Source organism: Zosterops lateralis (assembly GCF_965231275.1).
Source record: "Zosterops lateralis genome assembly, chromosome: 2".
Lineage (NCBI taxonomy): Eukaryota > Metazoa > Chordata > Aves > Passeriformes > Zosteropidae > Zosterops > Zosterops lateralis.
Genome location: NC_139763.1, coordinates 96,957,825 through 96,979,742, shown reverse-complemented (window position 1 = coordinate 96,979,742; position 21,918 = coordinate 96,957,825). Strand labels below are relative to the sequence as shown.

Below are 21,918 nucleotides of genomic sequence, written 5' to 3'. Positions count from 1 at the left end.
TGGATTTCAGAAAGAGTTCTGAATTTCTACACCTCTATAATGCCATTTGTTATCTGGAGATTATGTGCTGATATTTTGTTATTTCATGAATCATGAAAATCCTACTAAAAAAATTTAGCTCTGTGCTGTTTTTACTGCATTTAAGTTCGTGTTTCCAAAAATACACCTCCTTGGGCAGAATGTTAGCATCTTATACTGATTAGTGTATTTGATACTTTTCCTCAAGCTCTTTGTGTGTTTCCTGTGCTGTTGCCGTCATGATGATGGGATTAGGAACCAAATTTGACTATTGATTTATGCTTGCTTAACTGCTTCTTTGAGTATATAGAAAAAAAACTCAACCAAACCCAAGCAAAATAATACTGTTCTCTTTCAAACTCAGATGCAGCTGCCAATGTTCCTCCCCCTCATGAGGTCTCCATCGAGAGTCCTGTGGATGATGCCATCCATGAGCATGACAATGTAGATACCACTGTGAGTAGGGTTTTTTTCTTTTGGTTCAGCATTCTGTTGCCTTCCCTACATGATATTGCTTATGATAATTTACATTTTATAGCAATTAAAGGTGTTGTTAATATGTTGTGTTAACACAAACTAGCATTTCATAATGGCGCCTTTTTCTTGGTCCTAAAATTAAGAGCCAGACATGGTTAAGGGATAAAGGGTTTTTACCTCAGCATTTAATGAGGATTCTTATGGCACAACAATTTGCCAAGGTGGAATACACTGAAATTCACACTCATGGTAGATCACATATACAATTTTATAGACCTTGCAAATTAGTGTATCTAACAAAGATGTTCCAATGAGAGGCTTGAATGAATAGTGTGACATCCCCCTATCCCAAAGTATTCCCCTTTAGATGGGCCTAATCCTAGGATGTGTTCCTAGGATGGTTTCTCAAGATAGCATAAGGTTTTCTGGCCTCCAGCTGCAAGGCCTTTAGGGTGTTTGGTCTTCTGGCCTAACAGAATACCAGGACTATGTTCAGATAGCAGATGTAAGGAATTGCAAGTATGTACGCTAAGGGTACTAAGAATAAGAGGTATATGTGGAATTGTTTGAACTCCATGTTTGCTACAGGTATGCAAAAAAAAAAAAAAAAGGGGGGGGAGGGCAAAAAATCATCATGGCATCAATAAAATCAGAGTGTGAATTTCTAAAGTTTTAAGGCATTTTAAGACATTAAGATATTTTTCCATTTGGAGGGGCTTTGAAATGCCTCTTCCCCAGCAGTGGGAGATAACAGCTTAGCTGAGCTGTTAGGTGAGGATTTTGCTAGTGTCATGGGACTAAAGAAGGAATGCCTGAAATGGCTCTGAAATCTCCAAGAAGATTATTCCTATGGAAGCACAGTATTCCCTAGGTTGCTATAGTAGTGTTTCAAGGGTCTGTGGGGTACAGTTGTGTAGGACAGCAGAGAGATGACCTGGACAGCTTTGAAGACTCTGATTCTCTGCTCTTTTTTCTATGTTCATGTAGGCGAACTTTTATTTATCATTTTACAAGTTACTCTATGATATTTAACCAAAGCTCAATATACAGGGAAGTCTATATTTAAAACATCTCTATAGAAGTGAGCTGACCACCACATAGGTCCCAGGGTAGTATTTGCTTCTAGGAAACAGGTCCTCCAGATTAAATTTTAATCCCACACTCTAGAATCCAACTGCAGTACATGGGCCAACATGACTGAAGAAAATTTTGCAAACCAGCAGTATCCATCAGCTGGCTTTTGTTTTCTTATAAAAATGAAACTCTCAATGGATCATGGAGAAGCTCACAAAGTTTTACATGCTGCATATAAATAGCTGATTTATTGTACTGGGATTAACTGGTATTGTTCAGAACTTTGTGTGTTGATTGTACCAGGTTTTGGGGGGCTGATAAATGATTTCAACTACATGGTGTTGCAAACAGCCAAATTAGAGCACTATATTTATGCCTGCTAAATGTGTATCTCTCAAATGCTAACTAACTTTAAGTAATGTACCAGTCCTTATGGTCTTTGGATAGAGTTAATCAGTGATGTATGTGAAGGGCCAGAAAGAGTATTTAACTAAAAGTTTTTAGAAGGTTCCTAAACAATATAGAAGTTGCTTACTGATGGCAGATTTACTTTCTGGAGAAAGTTTTTTCCATTTCCTGCATGAGGCGTAACTTAGGCTTCAGTTTCATTGAAAATATATTTTTTGCTGGCTCTCTTTTTTCCTTTTTAACAGGAAGAAAACCAACAAATATCTATGTAAATAGTCAAAGACAAAACCTCTAGCAAAAGATATTTGGCTAAAGTTAACAAGCCAGCCTTCTCTTCCCTCCCAGACAAATCTCAATTTAAATTTTTTTTTATGATGTTTTTCCTTGTCCTTACTTACAAGGAATAGTATGCTGTTTTAAAAATACTGGGGAAGTAAGCAGAAAGCATGCTTGGTCATTGAAATTAGATTAAAACCTGGCATTCACTGCTGCCTGTGGTAACCATGATAGCACCATGCATCCCTGCTGCATTGCACTGCACAGCCACTGCTCTGGGGCTTTTTGGGCAGCTATAGACACAGCAGTTGAAGCCCACAGCTTTAGCTTAGCAGAGCTCCCATACCCAGTGCCCTTTGTATATCTGGGGGGATCCCTCACTTCCTGAGGCTGAACAATGCAGGGTGTTATTCCAAATGTAGAACCTGGAAAAGGTAGCTTGTCTTACAGCTGGAATAGTAAGTAGGAGCCCTGTGATAAATAAGTACATTTTGGGTAAAGCAGCCTAGGCTGACTGCACTCAAGTGAGATGTTTGGGTAGCCCTGGTTGCACTGTAAATTGCTTCGTGAACATCCCACATATCTGTACTTCACTTTATACCTGAGGTCAATGACTTACACTGAAGGTGTCCAAAAGGAAAACAGAATTATCTTCAATATGAGAATTCTCAGGAAATGTTCTTGCTTAGTAGACTGCCTCATTAGTTGCTGCCTCTGTCCCTGAGGCTTGATGAGCTCTCCATTGTAGAGCAAGGCAAACAGGTGTGCTGATGGCTCCTGCAGTGAACACGCCGTGCTTTGGACTGCAGCATTCACATGCCATTAAGGGTATCTCTTCTCTCCCTCCTTCCTTCCCTTCCAGATCAATAATGAGATAAAGAAGCAGGATGAAAAGCTAGTCAGACCTGTAACTGAGCAGATGATTGAGTTCAACATTTTGATTGTTGGTGAACAGTACAGTGAGGAGCTGAAGGACCCATCTGCTGCTGAGTATCAACAGCTGTCTGAACGATTCATTTCTCAGGTGATTCCCTTCCCAAACTTCCTTTTTCCTTTTGCTGGCTCTGCAAAACAACAGCAGCAAAAAGCATCTGTGTCAGGGCTCCTGATTTTTGTCTCCTTGTTTCGAATATTTGGTTTTTATTTTGTCTATAATGGTGGCAATTATATTACCATCATATTTTGGGGGCAGGGTATGGGTCTCTCTTTTCTCTTTGGAGAAGAATCTGAGTTTCCATATGGCTGCTTATCATGAGATTTATCTTTTCTCTAGCTTTGCCTCCTTCTTAAGAAGGGTTGGTTGGGGTTGATTCTCTGAATTTAATTGGGATTGGTTCTCTGAATCTTTTCTACTGGGACTAACCCCATGCCAGATACTGGGCCAGATTGAAAAGAGATGTACTCTTCACTGCAGCCAAAAAGCTTCACCATGACTGTCACAAGTTGCTAGCATAGGCTAGACATCTTAGTTTTCCTAATTGTGAGTCCAAGTAGCAGTGCCATGGTATGTGTGCGTGTAAAAAATGTTGGATGGGACAGAGTCCACCTGGCACATGGATGTTCCACTCCTTTGATCCCTTGCCTGGTTTTCTCTGTGCTTGAATATAGAGGCTCTTGGGGAAATAAGTCAGCAACACTGTGATTGTTTAAGTCTCACCACAGACAGTTTAAAAATAAAGAGATAGGGGAGGAGAAAAAGAATTTACAGAGTAAAAAATAATCCTCAATTGGCGAGGATCTTTGGAAGCTAAAAAACTTCCTAAACCAGCATGAACTTTCAGTATTCTGTATCTTGGTTTTGTCTCCTGTAGCACAATTGATTATCTTGGCAGTCTCTTTATATTTCTCCCTTTGTATATCCCTATACAGTTCTTGGAGAATGCTGGATGTTGTTCATACTTTTCATTTCCCCTTTTTCTAATAATGAAACAGTGTCACCAAAACTACTCTTCCATAAATAAAAGAATATTTAACTGTTTTTAACCTATTAGATATAACAGCTCAGATGCTTTTTTGGAAATCACTAGAAACACTTTTTTGGTTTTTCACCACATGAGCAGAAATTAAGGGAATCTGTGTTAATTTTTTTGTCTTTCCATCAAAATAGATTAAAAGCGTATTTGAAAGACTACCTGGATACAAAAACATCCATATCCTGGATTACAGGTAAAAAGATACTGATGCATATGTGGTGATTGAACATGAACATATATGATGATGCAGTGATGCTTGGCAGGAGGTCAGGTGTGTGTGTGGGAACTCCTAGGATGTATTAACCAAGTACTTTCATATTTGGTATCTCTATCTATGCAACTGAAATAGAAAAGTCTTTTTTTTTTTTTTTTTTTTTTTTTTTTTTTTTTTTTTTTTTTTCTTTCTTTCTGGCATTCTCAAGAGAATCTCATATGAAATGTTTGCTGTGATTTTAAGGCATTCTTGTTCAAGATTCTATCCTAAAATTAAAAGATATATTTGTATCTGCTACTTCTAATATGTCCAAGTATTAAACAAGGAAGGACACAGAAAACTTTTTTGAAAAATGTGGTGTATTTAAATTTCTTTTTGAAATTCTTAATGTTAAGCTGGGATGGCTCTAAAAGTTAGTGTTTAGGATATGTAAAGGTCTCTCTCCTTTGGATCAACAAAAAAGGTGGGGGACAGTTTGATAAAAGATATGAAATGTTTTAACTCTCTGTATTCCTATAAATATATTTTTAAAGACCTGGTTCCTTTAAATCCATTTATGCTTCAGAGTGACATTTAAAATTAATTTGTTAAGTTAATGCATCAAATGTAAAATGTTTGACTTTTGAAGAACAGGGCTCACAGACTGTGATTTTTCTTGAATGGACTGGATGTAACTTTTAGAATCTAATGAGTGTGTTCTTGAGTTAATCTAAATTGTGTTTTCTTTGAGACTGTAAGCTGTATTTATTGCCTGAGGTATTTTAACTAGCATACATGTAGAGAACAAAGCAGCTGTAGTCAGAGAGCCTTGTGGTTGGAACCCTAGGCTACATCCAGTTTTCAGCCTGGAAGGTAGCAAAACCTTCCATCTTGGTGTTTGCAGTCTGATAGGTTTGCAAGCACTTGCTTCATTTGAGAAGACAAATAAAAGGCCTTGGTTTTTCTGGCAAAGTGTTCTCTGCTGTGCATGAGAAAAACCCATTGGTTGTAAGTGAAACCTTTAGGCAGAATAAGTGAGCCTTGATCTACTTGGTACTGACAGCAATTTAACTGCATTATTTGCAATAATCTTGAGATGGCTCTGCTGTGCTCATTCCTTGGGATCAATAGGAAATAGTTCTGTAAAAGCAGAACAATCTGTTATGTAGCAGAATAACTATGAATAACTGTGCAACTTAAAAGGATTTTCCTGTATGTGTTTTCAAATGGGTATGCCCTGTAGAATACCAAAAGAAACTTGTTAAAGTTTTTAAGACTTAAAGGATATTATGACATTGATTTAACAGGTTTTGCTGTTCTGTTTTGTTTTTGTAATCAGCCCTTCCGAGGAAGAAAGGTAAAGACAACTTTTTAATAGATATTGTCATAATACAGATGGGAAAAAAATGTTTAGCTGAAGGGCATTGTTTTTTGGGATTTGTAGTTTTGTGTTCAGAGCCAAGATAGTTATCTAACATAAATATTGTGAGAGGAGGTTCTACCAGAAACCGCAAAGAGCTGATCTGTTTTGATTAAGGATAAATAATTTCGTTATTTAAGTCCTAATATTAAAAAAAACCTCAGGAAAAATCATCCTAAACACAAATCAGCTACTGAGGTAACTTGTGTATAAGAGTCTCTTTTGTGAAGAAAAGAAAGTTGCTTAACAATGACTCAAAGTCTTCACACTTTTCAGCCAAGTCTTGAATAGATAAGGGATTGTTATTATTACTGAAATTGAAGTAGATAAGAAACCCACAGTTCTCCAGCAAAAGCTGTTGGCTTAGCTTCAAGACCAGAGTTGCTGCAGATCTTAGTAGAACTTTAATCAATGTTCTTTAGCTGAACATGGAATAAGTCTGGACTTGTTTATCATCAGACATATGCAAGTTAAGAATACAACATTTTCCTTGCTTAGTACGTCAAGAATGTCCCAAGACAGAAAAAGAACTGCAGCCTTAATTTACTAAATGTATTAATTTGTTCTGTGTGTATCTCAGCATAGCCAGTTTCCATGAACAAGTTTAAAGAGAATGAGCATTCTAATTTTTCAAGAAAGGTTAAAAACACAAATCTCTTCACAAACTATATGCAACTGCTCACAAGAGCTGCATTCCAGGCACCAGATGTTTAGCCCTTTCCAGAAAGAGAATGGTTTTCTGGTCATTTGTTAGGAATTATGAATGATAGCACAGTTGTATTAAACCTAAATGTTAGGTTTGAGGAGCATATTCTGTTCCATCTTTGCTGTACCTTTTCACTACTGCTGTCCTTTTTAATTTCCTCTGCTGACAGTAAATGCCTATGGTGGGCTCATGTCAGTGATAGAGCCAGCAGCAAAACCCCAGACTCCTCGGTTTAGTCAGTGTGACTGAAATTGTCTCTGTTTTATCTGGCACTGGGGCTTTAAGGACTTCTCTGAACAGAGCCATTGTTTTAGAAATCCAGTCTAGCTCTGTGGAATCAGCAAAACCTGTATTAAGAGCACATTTTTCTAATGCTTCATAGGTTACCTCATTTTCTTCCTGTGTTCTGTCTATGTCTTATATCTTCTAAAGTTCCCTTGTGCTTATGCCCAGTGTATGGTAAATCTGATTGCAGCCTAAGCTGTTGAATGGGAAAGGACATCCAGATGTATTCAGGAAAAGAAAATTAAGAAAAGAGTTAATATGAAAAAACCCCTAAACTATACACAAAACTGAGTTATAGAATAAATGATCAAATGTGTCTAGATAAACTTTCCCAAATATAAGATGAATTAAATGCTATTTTGTTGCTATTAAAAACATTCTTTCAAGCAGGTTAACACTGCACAGTGACAGAGATTAGGGTGCTCACTTGCTACTGTAGATTGCTACTATATGCAACCTGTTTTTCCTGCCTATTTTCATACCTCAGAGCCATTCCTATTATTGGCAGGACCTTAAAATCACCACTGTGTGCTAGTGGACCCACTAGTAACACTTGCAGAAAGCCAGTGTTTTGGCTGCTTGTGCTCTGTCTGCCATTCACTAGTAGAAATATGGGACCTGGGGTCAGACCAGATGTCAATTGTGGGTAGCATTTCCCTTGAGAACTTTGTGAAAAGAATCAAGTAGTTTTTATTCATCCCTTAAACTCATGTATTTTTATGTTAAAAAGGGTATTGATAGGGGCCCTTGTGAAAAAGTATAGTGTTTGCTTGTTTAGGGAAAGCTGGCATTTCTCATCTGTCTTCTTTCCCTTTGTACAACTGAAGTGGGGTGGAAGTTCATTATGCTGTCACATTTGATGGAAAAGCCATCAGCAATGCCACCTGGGACCTGATCAACCTTCAGTCGAACAAAGTGGAGGACAACTCCTTCATGGGCATAGAGGATAATCCAACAGTTGTGTACACCATCAGTGATTTCCGAGATTATATTGCTGAGATCCTCCAGAAAAATGCTCTGCTTGGAAATGCTTCCATCTCTTTAGACCCAAACTCTCTTCAGCTTACTAATGGTGGGTATTAATTATGATGCATTGGTGTGCCACACATCTGACTTCTTATAAAATACATCTCAGAAGAGTGAATTATTCAGCTGTTCTCTGAAAAATGAAACAGAACAAAATCAACATATTATAGCTTGTTTTGCTCTGATCTTAACCAGGCCAAGTCATTAGCAGTAGCATCATATTGATCCATTAGCCTAGTCCCTCATTTATTTTAATTTTTATTTTGAAACTGAGGTTTGTGGTGTGCAGTTTCAGTAATGTCTTCAAAAATTAATAGGAATAAGAGGAGGCAATGTGGTTCACATGGTGCACATTGCATCAGGGTGACCTTCAACTTAGTAGCTGTGTTGGTCTTAGGAGCACAAAAGAAATACCCAGATTATTGCTGAATATTCAATGGTCCCCCTAGAGGTGATGAAAGAGTGTTGTCACCCCTTTGTTCTCATCTTTCCCCTCCACTTCCTGTAAGTGATTTGGAGGCATTTCCAGAAACAAAATCTCTTTGGCAAACTTTTTGAGAAGATTTTACCTACAAATCTGAAATCAGAGAGGGTTTTTCAGTCAATCTTCCAACACAACTTCCCCACACTGTTACTTCAGCCTTTAGATCCCAAGTGTTTATATTTCCACAGTGAAGGAAATAGTGCAATCCACATCAGAAGACCCATCCTGGATTACTGAGCATCCAGTTGTGCTGGAGCGCCCAGAGTTTGATGTAAGTATGGTTCTGAGCTTTTTAACACATTTGAACAACTTAGTTCAGCAAGGTAGAACTGTAGCCAACACCCAGAGCTCTTCTATCCTGTTGTTCATGCACAGCAAGTACTAATGAAAGGTGCACCTTATATTGGAATAAAAACTGGTGAAATCTCTCATATGATAATTCTGGTGTCTGCTGCCCAACAGCTTTCTGTGATCATCTTATTTTGATTGTAAATTTCCTCTGTTTAATTGTAAACAGAGGAAGTTTACAATCAAAATACAAGTTACAGATTGTAAACTGTGATTCTTTCTTCCATGACACTACCTTTCTTTGGAAAGAAGAAATAGATGTAAATCCTGAAGTTGGCTGCTAGAAGAGAGAATGCTAAGTTCCATAAACTCCTTTTGTAACTCTATTTCTTGCAAGGCAAGTTCTCAATTTGGTTTTAAAATTATGTCCATCGTCCTAATACCAGCAGAGGAAAATAACTAGCACTGGTTTCTTTTTTTGTCTCTTGAAATTGTAATTGTTTTCTCTGAGTGCCTCTGGAATAATCCAAGGCAGAGACTAGAGTTCCGTATTGGACAGGAGACTTGGTGTCCCTGACCATGTCTGTACAAAGGGACTTTAAGCAAAGATACTGAGTAAGGTGCCAGCAATGCTGAGATCAAGTCAGTCAGTTCTGCCAACAGAGATATCTTCTGAGTGCTGAATCATTGTCTGGGCAGTTGGTTTCTGCTCTCCACTCTGTTCTGTAACACAGATGTGCTTTCAATAAGAAAGAGTTCAGATCATGCCCTAAAATCCAGGTCCATTTCTGCTGGATGTAGGTTCTCACTCAATCCATTGTGAAATAATGTTATGAACACAGACACATTTAATTGTAGCCAACTTCTGAAATTCTTATGTAAGCAAAATTTGTTTTCACAGAATGTAAATAATGTTAGAATGGATGTAGAAAAAAGTCTTTAATTTCATGACAGTTTTTGCTGAGTCTTAAAATCTAATCATTGATGTCTAAAATACAAATTCATGTGGATTTACCATAATGGATTAATTATGGTGTAGATAAACATGAATTTAAGTTAACTTTCAGAAAAGGGTTTTCTCTTTATGGAGACATCTTACTGGAGATATCTAACTAGTCTAAAATGTTGTAGATGTTTATTTTAGTAAGACAAAGAACTCTGGTGTTCTGTACTCTGACAGATGTGCAGGCAGGAAGATATTTTAGAGTAGCGGTAGCTTTTTAACAATAATTTTTAAACCAGTTTTTGGGAATATTATTAAAACAAAAAATGGTGGAAGTTATATTTTTTAATTATGGGATATGAATAAAGGCTTCTATGTCTTCAGTCAAAAACTCTGACCATGTAAAAGGTATCAACTATATCCCCAAACCAGCTATGTACAATCTGCAATACACATGTAATTTGCAAAGTAGCTTCAGGTAAATATAAGAAAATCCTAAATATGCTTAAACAGTTGATCACATTGATCAACACAATTGATCAATTACTTCCACAGATGTTGAACCTTTATGGTTCAAGTAGATGCTCTCAAATAGAACTGTTAACTATGGAAACAAATTTTGCTGTAGTTTTCCCTGGGTGATTTGAGAATAAGCTGGATTTGTATTAGCATACCAATATCGTGACATAACATGGGACTGTCACAATTTCACTGTCCATTTGCTAGTAGATGGTACAACTAATCTTTTTGAGTTTTGTAGCTCTCTTTAAAAGTAAAGCACAAATCACGTCTAGTCTTTGAAATCCATGTTTTCTTGTTGTTTATGTTGTAGCAGGTAGAATGTTCTGGCTTGAGGAATACAATTTCTGGCAGCAGAAAATGGAAAATCAGGGAGAGGGGTTATGTGTTTACAGCCATCTATCACATTTCTAAGCCTTTTACATTGGTGAAAACCAGAACTAGCCAATATGATATTAAACTTGTTAAAATAATATATTGCCCTGTAACAAGAGTCTTTGAATAATGTTAGTTGCCATAGGAGCATTTATCCACATTCAAATAAATGATGAAGTGCAATCCCTGGCAACTAAATGCTTACATTAAATAAATGTATTGAGGGCGATTGCTGGTTGTCCTAATTCATTCTTTATGGAATTTATATATGTAATTTACTTCTAATTTTGTACAGTAAATCTTTTTACAGCTTTATTTATAGTGGTTCATCTTGCCAAAAATAAAATTGGTGGAAGACATGTCTCTGTGGTATATATATTTTTCAACTGATTGTTACCATATAAATTAAAAAATTTGATGAGACTGTGGTGGCATAATAACTGGCATTTTAAAATGTGATCAATACATGCAAACAAGTAATTTAAGAAAAAAAACCAAAACAAAGCAACCTTAACTGGCCTGTTTCCAAAGCATTCAAATGCAGTTTGAATTAAACTGAAAATTTAATTCACCCACATTTCAATCAGGAGTAAAATTCCAAATTGAAAAATATTTTGATTCTTCCTGTTATTCCTGCTGGTCAAGCAGTAGAAAGAGATTTCACAAGAATGGTGAGCTACAGAAATTATTACAGTGGTTTTGAACTGGAATACATATTACAGAAACCTGTGTCCACTGTACACTTAACTTTACTCATCACCATTGGCAGTATGTTAGCCCCTAGTAAATTGCTGCTTCTTGAAATTGCTTGGCAGTTTTTCATACCCTACAGGGGTTTTGGTCCATATCCCACTGCTGCTCAGCATTTCTCTGTGGGCAGGTATCCATGTAAGGTACTAATTCCTGAGTTTTAGGCTATCAGCTTGCTTTTGTAGCCTTGACCAAATTATGTAGTATCTTTATTGCTCTTTTCCAATATAATTACCACATCAGACACCATAGTAGGAGATTAATATTCAAAGATGAAATATGCTAACTACTTTAACTATAAACCGACTAATGATTGGGATGTGGAATAGTTAGTAAACAGTGTGGAAATTGGAGCTGTAACAAAAAAAAAAAAATTCACATTTCAAATAATTCGCAAATTCATTCTGCATGCACATTGTTGTTCATCATTACTGCTGATAAAATTTTTTTCTGCACAGGTATCAGATTTGAGACTAAATTATTTCAGATTCTAAATGCTCTTCATTGTGTTCTGGTCTTTCTCCTGGGTTCTCATACCCACAAACTAAATGATATCCATAAATGATGACTGGGCACGCATCCATCTAAGTTCACTTTCTGCACTGTTTCATGTATTATAGTAACTGAAATATTAGAGTTGCTGTATTGGTTGTGTGGCTGATGAATAACAGCTGTTAGAACCTCATCATGCTTGAGGAAGGCAGACAACATTTATATTTGATTTAGCTGGAGATGGACAGATCCAGTTTTTCAGCATAGGAAATGACACAGAGTTGGATATAGATGGTAAATCCCCTAATGCCCTAAGGGGTGCTCACTCCAAACAATCTGAATGGCTCCTTTCCCTTTTTGATGGATATGACTGGACATGACATTTGTCAGACGGATGTGCATTTTACATGTATATTGCACAAGATTAGCAAGGGTCTGTATTTGCCACTCCTCCTGCTGCTGTGCATTGCTCTCTGAGAGGCAGTAGTCCAAGACTTGGCCACTGCCTGCTGTTTACCCCTCCTGTGTGTTCAGCCCCATGCAGACAATCAGTGTTTCCCCTGTAACAGTGGAAATATTAACAGAGGCTTTATGTTCCAGGACAGCACCTTTTTAGCTGAACGTCCTTCTGCAGATGAGTCAACTGTCAGCAATGCCTTGCCCTTTGATTACACCAAACCAGATTCCACCTCAGACAGTGAGCAGTCCAGTGACAATGAAATCCAGCCAAGACCAGAGATCATTGACTATGAACCCAGTTTGGCACCTGAAGCTCCACTTTCCTCAGAGGTTGATGTCACTTCTTTGCCTGATGGGCAGAATTTAGAGACTTCTCATTTAGTCACTGTACCAGTGCTAGAGCCTGATTCTATGGACTCTCTGGAATGGCTTTCAGCCCCCAGTTCTTTAGATGGTAAGTTAATACCATTGACTGAAGCTTAAGTTTGGATACCAGTGTTTCCTGATACTCACCAAATTATAGTTCATTGAAATGAATTTTGAGAAAAGTCTAAAAATTTTTCTCTGCCAGTTTTTACCTTTTGTGTGCACATGTATCCAAGAACTGTAACCAAGGTAAAATCCTTTTAATAGCTAATAATGCCTGTTTCTCTCTTCTGGAAATGATACATATATGGCACTTGTTAAATAGCATAGAAGTAATTTTGTATGCCTTGACTTGGCCTGTAGAATATCTGAATGGAAAGTGGGAGAGGTTCACAGGCGTCCTTCTGACTTTGGCATACAACGGCCAGGATATATTATGGAAAAGGTGGAACACAGATCTGCAGATAATAAAATTATTGAAATTTGACAGTTTTTATCATAAACAACATCTAATTGTCAATTTGTTTTTATTTTTAATGTTTGAAGATACTGGACTATCTGAAGAACTTTTGCCTTTAAGTCCTTCTCACTTTGTGCCTGAAGATTCTCCATCTACTGATGACTCTGCAGTTCCTCTGCTTTCTGCACCAACAGTGGCCTCTTCATCAGTCGTAGAGACTGATATTAAAGAGAAGGAAGAAGTAATCCAAGGTAGTCCTGAGGGCAGTGACAGTGCAGACTCTGTGGAAGAAATTCCTTTTCCCTTAGAAGTGCCCCCTATGGAAGACGAAACTGATATATTTCTTGGAGATAGAGTTATATATGATGATGGGTCTGGTTCAGCTTTTGATGGTTCAGGAAAAGAAATGGAATCAAGTATCTGGCCTTGGGAAGAAGCAACCCTGGAACCAGTTTTCTACCCTGGTCCTGATAGCTGGCTTGAAGATGACAATGAGTCTTTGTTAATCAAAACTGAGGATATTCCTGAAGGCATGATTTTAGACTATATTCTTAACTCTGGGAATAAATTAGATTATGATCTTTCCAAAGATGAGAATGAAGGGATAGTCAATATAAAAGATTTCCTTGATGAGTCTGAAATATTTGTCTTTCCAGAGACTACAACTCCGCAAGTCCCTCTGTTACAGACAGAAGAGCCATCGTCTGTGGAACCATCTACACAGACAGAAACACTGGGCATGTATGATTCTTCTTTTGTCATGCCAACTGGAGAGGCCCCTGTCTCACCACCATATACAGATCTGTCTGTGGAAGATAGTCTCCAAACATCTACAGGGCCTGTCAGTATGGAGCAACCTGAGGAGTCTAGTATAGGGCAGAACATGATCCCTGAAGTAGTTGAACACCAAAGCGAAGACAGGGCAGTTCTAGAAGAACTATTCACAGTGAAGCAGCCAGATGTAGTGGAAGCTGCTACAATAGGACACTTGGACACAATCTCTTTAGAAACTATTCTGACTGCAGATCCTTCCGTGGTAAAGCCTGATGCTTCCACAGAAGAGCAGCAAGCCTTAGATTCATCACTGGCAGACCAAGACACTCCTGGATCAGCAGTGAAGGAACCAGCTGATGTTTGGCCTACTGACAGGGCACTAGAAACCTCCTTAGATCAGACAGTGCAACCAGCAATGCCAGAAGCTACTCAAGGTACAGCTGCAGTTCCTTCTATAATAGATCACAGCGCTGTCCTAGAGGGCTTTGCTGGACAGGATGGTACAGACCATGACACACATATTTCCATGAGCTTCAGCACTGCTGTGGATTATCAGACAGTGAGTGTAACAACTGTTGAGCTTCCATCCCACCTCCCTCCTGTGGGGTCCACACCATCATTGTCTGTGGCTACCTCAGCAAAGCTGGGAGATGAAACAAAAAGAGTCCTGGATGTTTCAGTAGACCTGGGTCATGTTAGCACTGTCCATTTTTCTCCTGAGCAGACTGAGGAGGGAAGGAGGATGACTGAAAGTCACATGGAGCTAACAACTCGTGTCCAGTCCACAGAGATGGCCAGTGTGGCTTGGGCCACACATGAGACTCACTATAGCAGCACTGTCCCATCTCGAGCTCTAGTTGTGTTCTTCAGCCTTCGGGTTACCAACATGATGTTTTCAGAGGACCTGTTTAATAAAAACTCCCCTGAATACAAAGCCTTGGAGCAGCGATTCTTGGAACTGGTAAGAGTCACTTCTCTGCTAAATGTCCATTACCAGATAGACAAAAAACTTTAGGTAAATTATACTTAAGCATCTCTCTTTTGCAGAGAGCAACTTAAAACTGGTGTTTACACACAAGATTTGTGTCTCTCTGTGGCAAAAATTCTGTCTGGAAATGGGTGCCGAGATGCTGTTTGTCTTTTATTCAGATAATGGTCTCTCTAAAGGAGAACTCCTTAGCATCATGGATCAGCTGCTCTGCTGGTGTCAATAAATGCAGCAGTGTAGCTGAAGTCACTATCACACTCCCCCTACTTGCTTCCAGAGTTTTCTGTATTTAGTGTATAGGGAGAAAGATGCAAGAAAACTTGCGGCTATGAGCAGGTAACCGTTCTGCAACACATTCAACCTGTCCTAAGTAAGAGGTAGCTCAGGGAACTAAGCTGTTCCTAACCTGGCTGATGACTTGGAAAGCCTCACAGGAGTTACACAGCAACAACTGCCAAATTTTAAACAGGAAATTCTCCTCTTCTGACTGAATTCCCCTCTTCTGTTGTGAGAGATGAAGGGAGCAAAGCAGAGAGAGGGAAGGGGGATATGCTTGAAGGAGAAACCCTGTGAAATGGCAAGTATTCCAGGTACTTAGATCAAGGGAGAACACATGTGTTCTGAGAACTCTTTCTGAATTGTAGATTTTTAGAAACTCCTTGCCAATTGGTATACTCCTAAGAACTGGCTGAAGTATCCAGGCTCCTGGCAGGCTGCCAATACAGACATTACCTTGGTAAAGGTTAATGCCTTTGATGGAGGATTTGGATAAAATCATTCTGACTCTAATTTTCTGCTGCAGTAACAGTGCAACTGACATGAGTAGAGAGAGACTGAAAGGTTCAGGTTTTCCGTCATATCCCCTGTGTTGCAGCTGGTGCCCTACCTTCAGTCAAATCTGACAGGATTCCAGAATCTGGAAATCCTGAACTTCAGAAATGGCAGCATTGTGGTGAACAGTCGAATGAAATTTGCCAAACCTGTGCCTCGGAATGTCACCAACGCTGTCTACATGATCCTGGAAGATTTCTGCAACACTGCATATCACACCATGAACCTGGCCATTGATAAATACTCCCTGGATGTGGAATCAGGTAAGGACAGCAGGGAAATGCACCATATAGCAAAGGAACCAGAAAAATTTCTGGTTTAACAGCTAAGGATCCCAACAGCTCAAAGACTGACCTCTGCTTTTCACAGGCTGGGCTTTAGAAAAACAGTCTTTCATACAGTAAAAAACAGATAAATTACAACCTGCTCTGGGACTAAAGAGATGAAAGCCAAAGTGGGACCCAGACAGAGAAAGCTGTATGGGGTCCATATAGATTTATGGAGAAAAATTGCTGATGGAATACTCTGTATTCCCTCTGTATTTGACCTGGGGAGTGGGGGAGCAGATGGGTCAGGGAAAACAGTGGTGCTCATCTCTCTTCTCCTTACTTTCATGTGTGGCTTGAACTTAGTCCACATGGTTATTCCCACAGGTGGTAGCCAGTTTACCTGCCAGGTGGGCATCTGCACAGGTAACAGGTGCTGCCTCATGCTTAGGGTAAGGTCACCAAAAAGTGACAGGCCCTCTTGCTCCACTCCTCTGATACAGGGAGAAGGTTATTTTGGTTTTTTCCCCTGCCCAAGTTAGCCAGTAGTTTACCATGTAAGCAACCCAGAAATATCTCATGTTTTAAAGTTAGAGAAAAATAAAAATGCTGACCAGCTGACATATGGTAACTGTTCTTCCTAGATAGGTCTTTTTTAAAGATGGTCTAATTAGCATGAAAAATGTTCTGATATTGATTGTTTAGCTGTATGCCAGCCTCCTAAGCCTGATACAAGTGAGATATCTTGAATGCTACAAGCTTGTGTTCCTTGCAGACAAAAATGCAAATCCCCTCACAGCAGATGGTGAGTGCCTGACATCCCATTGCCCTTCCCCATAGGCTGCCTAGGTTTTCTGTAGCTGGAGATCACCTGTGGTTTACTCATTTGTAAAAGAGAGTTCCAGCAGACAGAGAAAATATGAGGTACTCTCTGTTCTAGTATGAAAAAGATCACTTCATATTTGCTTTTTTGACTGTTTGTTGGGTGGTCTTAGCCATGCCACTGGCATATATGGACAGAGGAATATTTGCTAGTGCTTGTTTACTGTAGCAGAACCTTTTGTTACTCAGGGAAGATGCACACGGGATTTTTCTGGATTAACAAGAGACCATTAGAGAAGATGGCAGCCAGCACCTTGTCTCAGTTAGGGCTTTCCCCTTTCATTAACAGCTTTTGCTCTGTGTATTGTCAGGTGAGCAAGCAGATCCCTGCAAGTTCCAGGCCTGCAACGAGTTCTCTGAGTGCTTAGTGAATCGCTGGAGTGGGGAGGCTGAGTGTGTCTGCAATCCTGGCTACCTCAGCATCGATGGGCTGCCCTGCAACAGCATTTGTGATCTGCAACCAAACTTCTGCCTCAACGATGGCAAGTGTGACATAAGCCCTGGGCAAGGGGCCATCTGTAGGTAGGTCACCCTGCTGCTGGAAGCTGTGCTCCCTGCATGAAAACTCCTGTCGTCTCCTCTGTTGTAGCGTTCTGTAAGATTTGTCAAAAATTCTGTACAATTTTGTGCAACAAGTGAGTAGATTTTTGCGCTGCTCAGTGCAAGTCCCAGTATTAACATTACTTTTCCTATGTATATATCGTGAGATATGATAACAAATTAATTAGAACAGAAACATCAGAAAATAAAACTAACTAGGAATAACAGTTGCAATGGAACTGTTTGCAATGGAACAACACTCAGTTGTTCAAATCATTTTTATTGACCTTTGGGCACAGAATTTACCTCCAGAGGTTTCTCTCAAGTAGCAAAGTGTTTGATAGTGTCCGGTCACCTATGAGAGTTAAATCCATAACAGGAATTTGTACCTGAACATCACATTGATAATGCATAAATACATTAAAAATAGTGCATTTGATCTGGAAAAAAGCATAAAAGTAAATCATTGTACATTTGGGAAAAATCATGTGTGGTCATAAAGGGATAAAGGAACAGGCCCCATATATTTGCTTAAAAAATATACAGATGCATCTGAACAGGATTGCTGTATTTTGCAGGTAATCAAAAAGACTGTTCAAGATACAGACAAATTGTGTATCAGGTGATGACTCTCACATGGCAATTTACTTTTTTTACTTTTTTCAAACAATGTAACAGTCTATTTTTAAAAAGAAAATGTACCCATCAACAAAAATTAAGAAAACCACCACAATAAAGAGTATTACTACTAGTAGTTATGTTACTTCATGTGATTTCTTTTTATAGTTTACCTAGAACTTCTCTAAAGTCAATCTTAAACTGCTAACAGATAACAGAAGGAATAAAATGGTTTTAAAATTGGATACTATCACAGATGCATTATACATTTAAACATTTATGTGATAGTGTTAGTCAGAAGCAGGTAAGTATCTGAAACCAAGCATGTTCCAGCCAGTATTTATTAAAAATTTCTTGAAAACATTGAAGTATTGCTTACTACTTTCAGAAACTGTTTCAGATCATTGTGAGAAGAGTTAAGTTAGTGGTGTTTCTTATTAACAGGGTTCATTGCTGTGCATAATGATAATAGATTACGATACTTTGAGGTTTTATAGAAAAAACTCTCTAACACATATAACACAAATATGTTATTTTTACTGATATATTTAAAGTCAATAATAACAACACTATAGTTCATATGTTCTAAACAACATTAAGGCAGAAATGCTGAATACTGTTTTGGGCAACCATTCCAGAGATACAGTCTTGGGCATCTGCTTCCTTTGAGCCATTTATTTTATGTATCTATTTAGCCATTGTGAAGGTTTCAACACCAGGAGCATTCTGCTCAGCTAGCACACCTTTGTTAGCATTTGCATTACAAGATGATAAAGAAAACTGTTTTCCACCTTTGCAGTGTTGATATGTCACATGCAAGGCTCAATGAAGGCAGTTTTTCCTCAGTGTAAACAGTGTAAATACCTTCCACCTCACAGGGTACTGTAAATTTCATAAAGCACAGGTTTTTCCCACCACAAATGCATTACCCTTTTGCTATTTTACCTGCCTTCATTTGCTTCAGTCATTGGGGTAGTTCATCCTGGAGAAGAGAAGGCTCCTGAGAGACCTTTTTTGTGGCCTTTCAATATTTAAAGGGGGCTTATAGGAAAGGTGAGGACAAACTCTTTGGCAGGGTCTGTTGTGATAGGACAGGGTGTAATGGTTTTAAACTGGAAGAAGGTAGAATCAGACTAGATATAAGGAAGAAATTTTTTACAGTGGTAAAAACTGGCGGTGGTAAAACACTGGAACTCGTTGTTCAGAGAGATGGAAGATGCCCTATCCCTGGACTGGATGGGGCTCTGAGCAATCTGATCTAGATGATGTCATCCCTGCTCATTGTGGAGGAGTAGATGACTTTTAAAGGTCTCTCTCAACTCAAACTGTTGCATGGTTATCTACCAAGAAGTATGTCCATAATAATAACAATAATAAAGAAAATTGGTGATTGGACAATGCAAAGATATTTATTGAGGTGACTTAACTGAGGGCACATCATAACAGAAGCTTAAATAAATTAACCAAAGCTTTTGCTGGTGTGTAATTTCCCTGTGTTTCTTTGTGGCAGGTGCCGTGTGGGAGAGAACTGGTGGTACAGAGGGGAGCACTGTGAGGAATACGTGTCTGAGCCACTGGTTGTGGGTATTGCAATTGCTTCTGTGGCAGGATTCCTTCTTGTGGCATCTGCTGTCATCTTCTTCTTGGCCAGGACCCTTCGAGACCAGTACACAAAGAGTGATACTGGGGACTCCCAGGGGTAGGTGACACCATCTAATATTTTAAAACACATCAGCTACAATAAGGATAATTCTGTCCTAAGTCTTATATCACACAGTTTACAAGCAACAGGACATGCAGGCACCTCCAAATGCCAGGCTTCCTGAGTCTATCTGCTGCCCTTCCAGGCTGCAGAGAAGCTCACAGTGTGTTTATTGCTCCCCCAGGCAGGGTGACAGCCTCTCGTCCATTGAGAATGCAGTTAAATACAACCCCATGTATGAAAGTGACACGACTGGCTACAGCCATTATTACCGGAGATATCCGCAGCTAACGTCCTACAGTTCCACCAGTGCAGAGACATCCACAGACTACAGCAGTGAAGAGATCAGGCACATTTATGAAAACAGTGAGCTTACTAAGGAGGTAAATGACCTTGTTTTCATAGTGGCATGGGAAAGATCACGGGAACAGTAAGCTTATTCCACACTTCTAACCTCAGAGGTGGGCCTGGTCTTTCCCCAGTGTTTATGCTCTAGACAAACAGGTTGCAGCTGCTGCAATTATTTAAAAGAAGACAGAAAAGCTTGCTTTCCCTCCTTGCTTTTAGAGAAAGTTATGGCTTGTTCTGACCTCTAATTTCACATAATAAAGGAGCTGATGATCTCTTAAGTAACTTCATGGGAGTTGGGGAGGTTTGATGTATTGCTTGACACAACATTTACCTTTTGAAGCCAACCATCTTTTGTAAGAGTAGTTGCACAGTGAAAAATTGGTACATCCAGGCCTATTCACAGGGTGCTTTTGTTTGAGGTGTTTTCTGTTTGTTTTTAAAGTTTAAGTCTTTCTATAACCTGCAAGTTAGATCACATCTTATTTGTTCCTATATACACAGGAAGTATCCAAGGTTTACTCTAGAAGGCTAAAGAGAAGGGATTTACATCCCAGAACTAACCACAGATCCTTAAGCAACTGTGAGAGGTGTGAATCCAGTATGTAGCTGGTAGGCTGGTGGTAGGCAAAGTATCTCTGAGAGATAAATGGTTTTGTTAAAGCCTGTTGAAATGCTACACTCTGTCCAATCCCTGGTTTTGATTTAAAAGTGAAGAATTAGTGAATCCAAATGAAGTGCTTAATTTAAAATAAAATTTAAAATAATTATAAGAATTATAATAAAATATATAAAATAAAGAATTTTAGCCTTGTTATGCCAAGCTCCACTCTTTGAAATAGCAACACATAGGAGCTTTATTTCCCAAAACCCAGAAATCAGTTATTTCAGTAGCATTCGGATTTCTATTATGTACTTACAATTCTGTTTATTTTGTTCTAGGAAATTCAGGACAGAATTCGAATTATAGAGCTCTACGCTAAAGACCGACAGTTTGCAGAGTTTGTTAGGCAGCATCAAATGTGAGTGAAATGTCTTCTCTGGATAACTAACTCCTCTGATATTTTGTCCTGTGGCCTTTACTACATTACTGTATTATTTTTTAAGGTCCTAGACATGCTAGGACACTAGAGGCTAAGATTTCAACGTTATTTTTGGAGAGGTTCATCCCTTTTGCTGTATTTTAATCATCTCAGAGAAAAAAAAAAACACTGAAGAGGAATCCCGAAGTTAATGGGTGTCAGAGGTCTGACATCAATTTAGGTCCTTGAAATCACAGATAGAATCTTATTAATTCTTCTGGTCTAATTCCCATTGCCCCTTTAAAACCAGAAATTTTAAAAACCTAAAACAAAAAATCTAGTTTATCTTGACTTCCCAAGATGTGGCAACTGATCAACACCAGACAGATCACTGGGACAGTCCTGTCTGGTATGTGGGCACCAACTATAACAGAAACTTTACAATTCTAAACAATCAATCAATCTGAGCTGTGTGCTTTGATGAAAGCTAAGCACAAAAAAGGTCCTCAAGGACTGAGTTTTTTGCATACAAACTGGCATGAACTGTATTCCTGCTGTAGGAAGCAGCAAATCACAACTTGCTGGGTTACTTTGAAGGATACTGTTGTACAGTTCCTTGGCATCCTATTAAACATATATACAGTACCAAAAAACTTGTATTCCCAGATCTTCAGCAGTATTTTTTTTTTTATTTGGAAGGAACAGCAGTTCCCATTTTTCCATGCCAGTCATTCATTTTTTCATCTTGAAAAGGATCAGCATCTAGATTTTCCACAGCTGGAAAGTAGTAAGAGCTGCCTTGTACAAGCCTTGAATCCAATGTTTAAAAGAGATGAACTTAATCACTGCTTTTCTGTTTTTCATTTCAGGAAGCTGCTTTAAGAAAAAAAGAAAATGATAGAACACACATGGGAGATAAATGCTACCTTGCTGCCCCAGCAACGGGCTCAGATGT

General features: G+C 38.7%; 1 protein-coding gene across 1 annotated transcript in view; it reads left to right on the top strand.

The window, feature by feature from the left end:
• IMPG2 (interphotoreceptor matrix proteoglycan 2) overlaps positions 1-20,967 on the top strand; it is a gene marked incomplete at both ends in the record, with an annotated part of 50,406 nt that extends 29,439 nt beyond the window's left edge. The window contains 12 exons of the mRNA XM_083855271.1: positions 383-474; positions 3,116-3,277; positions 4,361-4,419; positions 7,658-7,902; positions 8,529-8,611; positions 12,308-12,620; positions 13,070-14,727; positions 15,629-15,848; positions 17,045-17,255; positions 19,402-19,590; positions 19,778-19,976; positions 20,884-20,967. Of these exons, the coding sequence (XP_083711397.1) occupies positions 383-474; positions 3,116-3,277; positions 4,361-4,419; positions 7,658-7,902; positions 8,529-8,611; positions 12,308-12,620; positions 13,070-14,727; positions 15,629-15,848; positions 17,045-17,255; positions 19,402-19,590; positions 19,778-19,976; positions 20,884-20,967 (3,515 nt within the window). The remainder of the gene's footprint in view (positions 1-382; positions 475-3,115; positions 3,278-4,360; positions 4,420-7,657; positions 7,903-8,528; positions 8,612-12,307; positions 12,621-13,069; positions 14,728-15,628; positions 15,849-17,044; positions 17,256-19,401; positions 19,591-19,777; positions 19,977-20,883) is intronic.
• Positions 20,968-21,918: the final 951 nt, after the last annotated feature.